The sequence below is a fragment of the Rhinatrema bivittatum genome, chromosome 14 (assembly GCF_901001135.1).
Source record: "Rhinatrema bivittatum chromosome 14, aRhiBiv1.1, whole genome shotgun sequence".
NCBI classification, from domain to species: Eukaryota; Metazoa; Chordata; class Amphibia; order Gymnophiona; family Rhinatrematidae; genus Rhinatrema; species Rhinatrema bivittatum.
In genome coordinates, this window is record NC_042628.1 from 41,793,821 (window position 1) to 41,806,269 (window position 12,449).

At 43.7% G+C, this 12,449-nt stretch overlaps 1 protein-coding gene across 2 annotated transcripts in view; it reads right to left on the bottom strand.

Moving 5' to 3' along the window:
• Positions 1 to 11,211: 11,211 nt before the first annotated feature.
• The window catches only part of NME4 (NME/NM23 nucleoside diphosphate kinase 4), a 28,920-nt gene continuing 27,682 nt past the window's right edge, over positions 11,212 to 12,449 (bottom strand). For both annotated transcript variants that reach the window (XM_029577165.1, XM_029577164.1), the window contains exon 5: positions 11,212 to 11,590. In XM_029577165.1, coding sequence (XP_029433025.1) covers positions 11,470 to 11,590 — 121 coding nt within the window. In that variant the 3' untranslated portion in view covers positions 11,212 to 11,469. The remainder of the gene's footprint in view (positions 11,591 to 12,449) is intronic.

Consider the following 12,449-nt stretch of genomic DNA (forward strand, 5'->3'; position numbering starts at 1 on the left):
TGCTGGAGGGCCGACAGTGTCTGGTCTTAATTGGATCCTGAATTACCCTCTCAGGCAGAGATACACAATTGGTTTTGTGATCTGCATCAGGATCTTAAAACTTACAAACAAGAATTGCTAGATCTCGTGGGTGAAATGAAGGAAGACATAGCCAATATGAGGAGACTGTTAAATGAATCTGATATGAGAATGGATTCGCAGGCCACAGACCTCTCCCGACTGCGCTCCGAATATAAAACTTTGCAAATGGAACAATTGACACTTGCAGAGAAACTTGAAGAACTTGAAAATTGGTCCCACGTGATAATTTGTGCTTCTGAGGGGTGCCAGAGACCCCAGAATACCAGGACTGTGACATGGCAGTAGATCAGATTTGCCACAGTATTTTAGCTTTTTCTATGTCATTGGATGCATCCTCTACTTTTAAAATAGAGCTAGAGCATACTCACTGCTCATTGGGACAGCAGCAAGCTAACAAGCCCTGTGACATAGGGCCTCATTTTCCAAAGCTATCTCAGGCTTGTGCTGTTAGCGCAAGCCTGTGATAGCTAGCGAAAGTAGCGCAGGCCTGCGCTACTGAAATCAGGGCGGAGTCGGCCCTAGAAGAGGAGAAGTCGGGGGCATCACTGGGGAAAGGTAAGGCCCTTTTCGCTCGCTATTTCGTGCCCAATAACTACACCTTCTATGGTGTAGTTATTGGGCGCGATGCCGGCAGCGATTGCACCGTGGCGGTGCGATACTTTAGAAAATGAGGCCCATAGTGGCATGTTCCCATAGCTTCGCAGCTAATATTGGTCAAAAGTAGATGGCGTGGAACTGGAATGCACATGATATATCTATCTTTGCTGATCTTTCTGTTGTGTCCGTCGGTTCCCGACGCCCTCTCTCTGCCCTCCTTACCTCTTTGGTGCATCCCTCTTCACCCGTGGGAAGATTGGCTGCCGCGGCATTCTTCTGCCGAAGTCCTCCGGCGTCCCCGGACCGGCTGGACCCTGCAATCCGCCATGTTTCCTGGAGGCCTAGGGGCGCACGCGCGGCACGGCCCAGACTAAAATACCGGCAATGGCGCGAACCTCGGGGGCATCCCCCGAAGATGACATCACCAACGACAAATATATAAGGTCTTAGAATTTGCTAACAGATTGAGTTAGCAAGGGTTACTTTACCTAAGCTACTCTGCCTCCTCGGACTTACTGGGGGTACCTGCTCCTCGGGGGCCTCGCTCTCTCCTTTGTTTTTCGGGTGACAGTCTGGAACCGGTACTCACTCCTCGAAGGCCCTCGTTCCCAGACTTACTCGGTACTCTCTTCTGCTTGGAGGTCATCGCTGCCAACTACATCAGTGAGTTACCATCGCTTTCTCAGAGCTTTCCCTGGAACCAGGTACTCGCTCCTCGAGGGCCTATACATTCCAGCTCCTGGGCTGCTTCTAAGAGACTATTGTGTGAGTGTTACCATCTGGTTCAATACATGAACTCTGCATACCCTGCCTACTCACTATATTTCAGTTTCTCTACAACTCAACCTCCAGGGATCTCTGTTCCAGTATCTGAGGGACTACAGCCCAGCCGGGCATTCCAGCTCACTACTGCCACTTCTGGTGGTTCAGTATACTGTTTAATAAAAGAACTAGTGTTGTCTGTCGCCATACTCTGAGCCTGACCAGTGGTCCCTCTCGGGATCTTCCCCCAGGGGTGTGGTCATCTGCCACCGGCCCAAGGATCCATCCACAGCTCTCCTGAGTAACAACAGATTGCTAACTCCAAGCAGACTGTTAAACTCCGAAAACAACACTTTCCCTGACCACATTGCAGAAACGACTAGAATTCCAGCCAGTCACAGCCCAACTCCGCAAAGAGAACATCTGATATAGATGGCTACTTCCCTTGGGATCTGGTATTCAGTTCAGGCATCTCTCACCATGTTAAAATGATCCCAGAAGCTAGCAAGGTCTTTATGGACTTCATCTTCCCAGCGATGTTGAGAGCCCAGACCTTACCTTCACATAAAGAAGACCAGCACCGATGGCAATGTGTTGAAAAGGGAGGACAGCAGCTCCAGAGGAATTCAGAGGGATCAACAGTCTCTAAAGGAAGCCATCTGAGAGCGCTGAGCAAATTTGGTGCTCTTTTCTCAGCTTTTTAAGCCACATTCTTTTTCTAACAGCCTATTGTTGGCGTTAGATGGACCTTTATTAATAATCTGAGATTGGTGTAACTTTTATAATAAGGTTGCCAGAACAGTTTGATATACAGTTTATTTGTTCTTTATTTAATGTTTGCCGGTGGTGGGGACCAGATGACCTTAATGATATTTCAGCCTTTATTGTTTTTGGGTCTACGGAATTTTCAGGGCAGATCCATTAAGGAGTGGGATTGGGGGGAGGGGAAGTATTGGAGGATGTGTTGGGTTATAGCTTCTCTCTGTTAGTTTATAGTGGGGGGGGGGGGGGGTTGAGTGAGAGGATGGAGGAACAGGCACCATTTATGCCTGCAATTCTCAGGTATATATTCTTTCCCAAGGAGATTTTTCACTTATTATAGTCATGGGTATATATGCACATTTCTAGGCACTTTTCTATACATCCAAGGTGGTCTTGAACATTTTCTCATTAAATGTTAAGAGACTCAACTCAGGATGGAAGTGGAGTCTTCTCTTTAATGACTTGCGCCGTCTGCAGGTAGCGATAGCCCTAGTACAGGAAACGCATTTATTAAAGGCCTGCTTTGAATACTTGATGCATTGTATAGGCTTCCCATCTCAATATTGGGCAGCGTTATTTCACTATACAGCTAAGTCTAGGGGCACGAGCATTCTTATGCATACAGATTGTATATACACACTCAGAAATGTGAGTTTATAACGCACAGTTCTGCAATGTAAAATTGTTGACACACTTTGCTCAAATCTTCTCTGTTGGGTTCTCATTTCCTCCACAGTGCTCTCTGGCAGCTGATTAGCAAAGCGATAAAGTCCTACCACTCTGTCTTGAATAAATCAGAAAGAGAACACTATCTACACTCTCATACCTGCTCTCTTCCACACACTAAATATTCATATGTACCCTCAATTTCACAGGATGCGTTAGTGTAACTGTAGTGCTAACTATTGTAAAAATAAAGAACACAGCCTTTTATTTCTATATATATAAAAATCTCCCAGGGCTGTGCAGGTTAATTTTGCTAAAACATTACCACAACATTTATGTTTGCTGTATTTTATTTCAGCTTGCTATATTTTTAATATCTTCTTCTAAGTTGTAAAATAGATCTATTCCCTTCAAAAACTGTTTAACACATCACTAATCTGAATCCTTTCAGCTCCTTTGGAGTCTCACAGACCATTATCGATAGGAACAGCGTTCTGTGACACTGACACCTGTCAGCAAGGCACTAGGTTCAATGCTATACAGGTTTCAAACTCAGATTCAGAGAAAGAATATTTCCTCAACAAAGCAGGAGTTCACAGAAATTTTCAGAGCATCTCTCTCATCTTTTTAAACCTGATTAGAGCAGATCTATTGTACATCTCACAATGCTGCTCCAATATTACGTACATTTCTATGAAAACTCTTACAAGTTATCTTGCATTTATTTTCAATGACAAAGTTTCCATCTTTCACTGCGCAGTGCGCACTCCTGTCACAGCAGCTGGTTATTTTTCGTTACATTCATTCAATTAGGTGAACGCTAGTCTAGTTTTAACAATATGTTAAGCAGTAGCTTCCTCAATGACCTAATGCATCCTTTGATCCCCAGTTTGTCAACTGTCTCACTCCACCCAGACTTCCCGCACCGGCTTCTCTGTTGCTTTGCAACCCAGCACACGCAGAGAGGCAGGGGGAGGCAGAGTGAGCCTCACCACTGCTTCCTCCTGCTGCCTGTTCCATGGGCCATGACAGCACTGAAAAAAACCAAACACTTTTGGCTTTTTTTTTTTTTTACTTACATATACTGTATACTTTCAGTACCTCAATGTCATCCACTTTAAAGTATCATGAAAGACAGAATATATAAATAAACTTTGTTAAAACAGGAGAGCATGTCAAGGAGTCATTAACTGGATGGAAATATCTAAGGAAAGTAGTAGAGCAGTGCCTGAAACTAAAAAAAGATAATGTAAATGCAACAGACCTTTTTGTTGGAAAAGTACATAAAAAAAAAAAATAAAGCCACTTTTTTTTTTTAAAATAAAGTAGTAACTGAAAAGGTAAAGAAAAAAAAAAGATTAGCATTTATAAAGTACAAGACATTACAGAAAAAGGAAGGCAAGCAATAATATTATAAAAGCTAAGAGAAGCTGGGGAAGAAATCAGGAAAGTAAAAATGCAAATAGAAGAAAAAATAAATACAGTAAAATGAGAAAATAAAGACTTTTTTTTATAGCTATCTTAGGAATAGGAGGAAGTGTAAAAATTACAGATTCAGAGGAGGTGGGGAAGAAACGTGTAGAAAAAAAAAAAGAAAAAAGCAGACTTGCTTAAAGTTTTCCATTCAGTATTCACTGAGGAAAGGTCAAGTGTACAACTACAGAAAACAGACACAAAAGGATGGAAGGGAGGTAAACCTTAAACAATTTTTAGAAAACTGTATGTGAGTTACTAGCTAAGCTTAAAGTAGATAAAGCAATGGGGCCAGAAGGAATCCATCTGAGGGTTTTAAGGGAACTTGGATAAGTTCTAGAAGCTCTGCTGGCTGCTCTTTTCAATGGATCTTTAGAGCATGGAGTAGTTCCAGTGAACGGGAGACAGGCAGACGTGGCTTCTCTTCCTAAAAGTGGAAGTAAGAGGAGGCTGGGAACTACAGGCCAGTCAGTCTGTCATCTTTGCTAAAACAGAGGATAGTGCAGGTTCCGGAATCCAATGGATTACAAGATCCCAAGTGGCATGGTTTTACCAGAGGTAGGTCTTGTCAGATGAATCTGACCAACGTCTTTGATTGGGTGACCAGAGATTTGGATGAAGAGGGAGTGCTAGATGGAGTTTGCTTTGATATCACTAAGACCTTTAATATATGTTTCCACATAGGCGACTTACATATACAGTGCCCTTGATATGGGTCCTAAAGTGACTGGGTTAGAAACTGGGTTGAACAGGAGGCAACAAGAGGGATTTTTCAAATTGTGTTCTCTCCTGTTCCTAGGGATGTGTTGCCAGAATCGGTCCTTGAGCATTATTTTCATCATTTTCGGAAGTGATATTGTGAAAGGCCTTTCATTTTGTACAGTTTTATTATTTTATTTTTAATGTTCCTATAATTATATTTTCAGTTTTAATTTTTCTGGTACTTCTCAGAACTTTTGCTTACTCCGTTATCCACACACCTCAACTTTAGATTTGGTAAGCAAAGCTCAGCCAGAAACTTCCCACAGGCCAAAAAGGACTTCCACTATCTGTCTGCTGAAGAACGAGGTTGACTGTGGTTGTGACACTGTTTTTCCCCTTCACGAGGCTCCTTCAGTTTCTATCGGCTCTCTCTCTCTCTCTTCTGTCCGTGCTGGCTCCTCTTACAATTCTGGGAGAAATTACATTTCCCCTCCCTTTCCTGATCCCCTTTTCCTGACTCTTGGGCCTGATCACGTGACAAATATCCTCTCCTCCCTTCCTCAATATAGGGTTTGCTTACCCCTTCCATTGGATTTTACAGTCTTTTTTTATGCTTGGGGATTTTGGCCATTTCTCTCTGGTTAGCAGTCTCTCTCTCCCCGCGTAGACTATCAGGCCGATGCACTATTGGCGCATGTTAAACGGGCGCTCATGATTGAGCTGCCTGCTCCCTTAACATGCGCAGATCCACCTCTCCTGGTTGCCCAATTTAATATTTAAAGCGGGTGCTGCGGTAAAAAGGAGGCGTTATGGGAAGTTACGCGCCCCTAGTGCCTCCTTGGCAGCAGGCTCCCAGGAGAGGTGGCAGTCAGCCAGTGAGGAAAGTCGATGCTCAGTCTTATGAGCGCTCCTTTTCCTAACCTGACCGTCAGCACACTTTTTTTTTTAACATTCTATTTCAGTTCCTCTGACTTAATATCGCAACGCTATTAAGTCAGAGGAACTGAAAAACATAACAGAAAAGCAGTGTTTTCTGCTTTTCTGTAAAAAATTTTTGGGCTTTTCAAGAATTAACTCCTGCTCCAGGCAGATGTTAATTTTTGTGGGTTAAAATGCACACATTGGGTGCACTATTTTTTTTTTTTTTTTTTAACCGGGGGAAAATAGGTAATAGCCTCATCAACATTAATTTACATGTGATGAGCACTATTACCTACGTGCTCGACTGGACATGCATTTTGGACATGCTAACCCCCATTTTGCATCAGGGGTTGTGGATGCGTGCCAAAGTGTGTTGAGCCATGCACCAGTGCACGGTATTGCATCGGCCTGTGGGTGTTTAAACTGTCCCTCCAGGGTTGACAGATTACTTTTTTTTTCCCTCTAGCTGGCTTCTCTCTTGCTGGACAACCCACTGGTCCATCCATCACACCTCTTCACCCCTCTCTCTCTCTATCGCTCCTGTAGTCTGCCACTTTCTAATCCAGCCATTATTAAATCAGTGTACCACAACACACCACCATATTGTAATATATGGCAGGTGTGTCACTGTCCATCCAGGCTTGAAAATGCTCACAACCTGGGAGGAATACTGCAGCAGAGCCGGTGACAGCCTTAGGCACTGCCTTGAATTCCTCAGGTCTGGCAGCAGCATGGCCTCCACGTGGCCAATAAGGAGGCCCAGGCAGGAAGGAGAGGAGCAGTATGGGTTGGGAGTACGAACAGGAACAGCCAATTATTAGGAGGAGGGGAAAAAAAAAAAAAAAAAAAAAAAAAAGTGTCAGCCCCCATGGCTCCAAGAAAGAGGAAAAGGAAGAGTTCCATCAGCTGCAGGGACTGGAGGAGGCAGCTGCTATCACTTATGCTTCTGGGGTAGGGAGTATGTGTGACTGAGCGCCATGTGAGAGACTGTGCAAGATTGTATGTGCACACAAGCATGTGATCCAGCATGGGTGTGAACATTCATGATTGAGTATGCATGTGATTGAATGTGTGAGCACATGCCTGTCATTGAACATGTGCAATTGTGTATATGTGCGATTGAGTATATGTTTTTGTGTACATGTAGGATTGGGCATGTGTGTATATATAAGAGTATTTATTTATTTAACACTTTTTTATACCGACCTTCATAGTAAATAAACCATATCCGATCGGTTTACATAAAACAAGGGTATAACTGAAGCAATAAATAAAAGTAATTAACAAGAGAAGAGAATAAGGTAAAGTTACATTTAACAAGGAGTAAAAACTTGGGAAGCTTCAGAGCTGGAAGAAAGTTAAAGGCAAAAAGTAATTAAAGAAGCATAGACCAAAAAGGAATTAGATTAGAGCAAAAGATGCTTTAATCAGTGAGTGCCAGAGTTCTTTGTCTGAATGGTTGGAGGACTTTAATCTTCTACGTCCAGGTGAGGAAAAAGAAGATTAAGGGATGTCTGGAGGATCATCGAAGGCTTGGTGGAACAGCCACGTCTTAAGTTTTTTTCTGAACGTAGTGAGACAGGGTTCTAGTCGGAGGCTTGAAGGAATGTTGTTCCAAATAGATGGACCTGCTGTTGAAAAAGCTCGGTCTTTGGTTGAGGAAAGGCGTGAGGCTTTAGTTGGGGGGTAGTTCAAAGTACCTTTATGATTATCTCTAATTGGCCTATTGGAGGAATGAAGTTTGAAGGGGATTTCAAGGCTGAGTTGGAGTTGGTGATGGATGGATTTATGAATTAGGGTGATTGCTTTGTAGAGGATTCTGAAATTTACCGGTAGCCAATGTAGGTTTCTGAGGATGGGTGAGATGTGATTTCCTCGGCTGGTGTTGGTCAGAATTCTCGCTGCAGCATTTTGAATCATCTGAAGCGGTTTAGTGGTCGATTTGGATAGGCCAAGGAGGAGGGCACTGCAATAGTCTATCTTGGAGAATAACAACGCCTGGAGTACTGTTCTGAAATCTTTGAAAAAAAGAAGTGGCTTGAGTCGTTTCAGAACCTGGCGTCTGTAAAAGCAGTCTTTGGATGTAGAATTAACCATTTTCTTAAGTATGAGCAGCAATGCTGCTTCTCTCCTCCTGCTAATCTATGGCAATCTCAGGGTGACTGGAAATCAAAAGTTCTCAGGTATAGAGAATGGTGATTTTATTTTATCCTTAATAGTTTTTATTGGGTGTTTGCTGTTTTGAAATATGTTATTGTTATTTAAAACAAAAATTGTCTTTATTGGATGTTATTCTATTCATTAGCTGTTTTGAAGTATTTATTCTTTTTATTAGTATGGCTTCACTATTGTTTTATATTTCTTGATGTTATTGTTTGATGTTATGAGGAATGGTGATGTTTCTTCTTTTCCATTGTTGCACTACAAGTCTGTCTTCTTGTGGCTGCCAGTTTTTGTCTGCATGCTTGTATTTCTACTTCATAGTCAATTTATTTTATATTTGTAAGCGTCTGTGTTCTGCATGTGAGACACAGGTGAAGTATTCTGCTACCATGTAGATTGTGTAGAGATTAATTGTAACTTGGCTTTTCTGTTTTCCTAATACAAGGTGTATTGGTGTTTTAGCATCCGTTATATTTGCAGTGTTGATGTTTTGAATACTGGCAGTTAGTGCTGTTTTGGCATGGGAGATTTACTATATTAATTATAATTCAGTTTACTCATGGCTTTCTGAGGGCCAAACATCCAGCTAACATGTGTTACAATAGACAATACCATATGGATTCAGTGTCTTTTTTCCTTAGCACCACAGCAAGGGATATAAATGTGTGATTTTTTTTTTTTTTTAACCGCAGAAGACTATGAATGTCATTTTTCATGTAAAATCATTATAAATGCATTATTTTTAATTGCTGGGGAGAGTGATGGTGTGAGGGGGGAGGGTGCCAGGTTGCCTAATATCCTTGTGCTGGTCTTATGCAGATTTCCCTCCTTCTCCTGCTGGTTCCAGCAGGACACAACTCTAGTCTTCCATCCCTGCTGGATACCAGCACAAAATGGCAATTTTCCTTCTCCTCTGGGCCTGTGATAACTGATTCCATCTTCCTCGGCTGGGCCTGGATGTGTCAGCTGAAGAAACGAGGTTGGCAGCCTTATCGGGGGGTCAGAGTTATGTAATTGCTATGCAGAGATTATGCTAGTCTTCCTCTTGTCTCATTTTTAACAATAGAAGTAATACTTAGGCCAGGGGTTCCCAACCTTTAGGGGAGCACAGACCCCCTTTCAGCCTTCAAAAATTGTGGACCCCTGCATGCATCTATTTTATTTTTAGATGTAGTTAAATGCCCAATAGAAAACTGATTAATTTAGTAAATATGCACTCCCAACAATCGTTTGTAATATATAAAACTTATTAAATAAGGAATGCTCTCTGATATAAACTACACTCTCCTGCCCTGCCTTTTATGGCCCCTTCACGAGTGCCATTCCCCACCTCCACGATGGCTGCCTCTCCAAGTTCCTTTCCTCCACTTACAGACCCTTCCCGAGTGCCTTTCCCTCTGGCTTTTTCCTCCCTGTAACTCCTTTTCTGTCCCTCCTGCTTCCCTTTCTGAGAGTACACCCTCCTGCCCTCACCCCTCCCCATGCCTTTCCTCCTGCCCTGGCCCCATGCCTAATGCCTTCCCCTCCTGTGTTCCCTACCTTGGTGTCCCCCCCCCTCTCCCAAATGGCCCCCTTCCTGAGTGCCTTGCCTCCTGTCCTCTCCTCTCTCCCACAGCCCCATCTCTAGTATTTTTCTATTTATTGATTTGGATTTATCACCCCCCTTTTTTTTTTTTTTTTTTTAAATAAGATATTCACCCAATGCAGGGCACAACATATTCAAAAGTAACAGTCAAGTTTAGTCCTCGGACATCTATCAATGACAGGACTAAACTTGAAATAAGTCAACAGGACTAAGAATACAACAAATCTCAGTAAAATCAACACAGGACTATTTAGGTAAGAACAAAAACATCTCAGCACTAGGGGTTGTAGCATTAAGGCATTCATATGAATACAGGTTTAAGGTGCCAAGCAGTTTATAGCACTTCTCTCCTGCCTTAAGGCCCTTTCCAAGTACTTTCACTCCTAGGCTCTCCCATTTGACCTAACCTCTCTGTGCTGATCCATCCTGCCCTCCTCCCCCCCCCCCCCCCCACCATGACCATCCCACTCCCCTCACTATCAGGCCAGCAGGACAGCCAGAGCACGTGTAGCAGTGGCCAGAAATGCGCCTGGTGGGGTCATCGCCCCGCTTGCTGCCGCCAGTGCCCGTCCCCCCTCCTCCTCCTCTCTCTGCAGCTTCAGACTCTGCACGGTAGCACTCAGCCGCACCCTACCCTGCCGCCTCTCCCTGCCAGTTTGGGCTTCTTGAGGCTGCGATCTTTCTCTCCTCCGCATGGGATCAGGCAGCAGAGCTCCTCAGAGGAGAGGTCAGCCTGCTCCATCTCTCAGCAGTTGCACTTTTGCCTCCCTTCTGACGGATCCCCTGTGATGGTCTTGCAGACCCCAGGTTGGGAACCACTGACAGTCTTTTTTTTTTTCTTTCAGCTATAGATTGTAGTGAGCAGTGTCACATATGTGAGCACTGTGTCGGGTGTCACGATGGGAAAAAGTTGAGAAGCACGGTTCTAAAATCAACTCCCTCATTACTCCCAGCTGCTGGAAAAAAGGGTTGGGGAACGAGGCACCTCCTGAAAACCCCAGCCAGGAGTGAGCTCTCTTACCTGCATGAGACGCTAACAGGCATTACAAAAAAAACCTCCTTATATGGCTCTAGGAATGGTACATTTCTGCCTTAGAAGATCAGGAGAAAGAAAAGCAAATCAAATCCTCCTGATTTTTCAGATTCCTAGATTTGCCTCACTCCTCCTCAGTCTGCACACTCTTGGCCCTTTGAGAATGCAATCAGATCACAAAACAGATACGGCTTCTGAATAATACTGAGCTTTGATCAGGAGCCAGCGTAGGAGATGCCGCACATTTCCTAGTGACCTCAATACCAGAATTACTGCGTGCGACATCACCTAAAACCAGCTCCTCACACAAGGGGAAACAAGAACAAAAAAAAAAAAATAAGTTTCCTGTCGCCGTTCACAGTCTACCACACCCATGTTTCAAAGGCAAGCAAAGAAGGGAGCTGGAATAAGAGTAGAGAAGGCATCCAGAGCTGCCCCGATACCAAAGGAGGACACTGCAAACAGGTTCACAACAAATTGGATTTTTAATGTTAATCCTTGCATTGTAATAATGTAACATTCTTCCATCTCGCAGATAACCAGCACCCAAGGAACAAGGACCCTGAAAAGTTAAGATTGCTCCAGGCATCTACTGGAGGAATTGCACTAAGATGTCCTGCTCTCCCAGCCCAGGAGCACACAGTGGCACCATCGGTCCTGTTTGGCTGCGTGCAGGAGATGAACGAGCTGTCAAGAGGTAGTGTGCGTCCCGTGCGAGGTGTGGTCATGCCTGGTAAAGGCTGCCGTGGTCGCAGCAGTCCCAGTCCACCAGCTCACTGCTACGGAACCACAGGCCGATCTCCTTCTGAGCCACTTCCACAGAGTCGCTGGCATGAATCACATTCCTAGTCCGGAAACAAGGAAGGGAGAGTCTTACAGAAGGGATCCTGGAGAGTTATAAGTCCCTACAGTAATCCGCAGGCTCTGAAAGGGGGCAGCATGGGCACGGTAAAAAGCAGCCCCGTCGCCAGATGGCCATGCCCCAGAGCCGAGCCACCAGGACGTGCAAAGAGTCTGTGTAGGGGGCATGTCCAAGTTGGAATGAAGGGGGCTCCTTTCTCCTAGTTTTGTAAGGAAAAACCGCCTCTTTTGTCTCAAATGGAAGACAGCGCAAAGAGAAGAGAGCTGTAAGAGGATTCTGTTGTATCAGACAACGTTATACAAGTTACTTGTACTAGTTGCCATCAGAAAAAAACTGAATTCATTCCAGTTATCAATCAAAAGCCATAAGGAGCTAGTCAGAGTGATTTTGGCCAGACCTTAATCATATATTACCCCAGTGTGGTCCTATACCAGCAACTGATAAAATCCACCCAAAAACATCCACTAAAAAGCACCCAAAAGGCTGGACCCAAAGGCTGCATTTCATGATCAGGCAAGTGTCCTCTCTCCATGTTTAAAAAAAAGCACAAGATTTGCACCTGCACATTTTTTTCTATTCCAAAAGCTGGAGGATATTAAAGCCTTGCAAACAAAGGATTAGCTCTATCTCTTACTCGCTTCTGTTGGAGGACTCTCACTGCGACAGAGTGCAGATCATGGAAAATGTAATTAAAAAGATACAATTGGAACAGAACAGTTATTAGGGATGTGTTTTTCATTTAAAGACATTGCTTACTTTGTTTCATATTGTTTTTAAAACCAAATTAAAAAAAATATTCACAAAATTTTAATTTAGTGCACACTGTTAGTGCACACTACTGC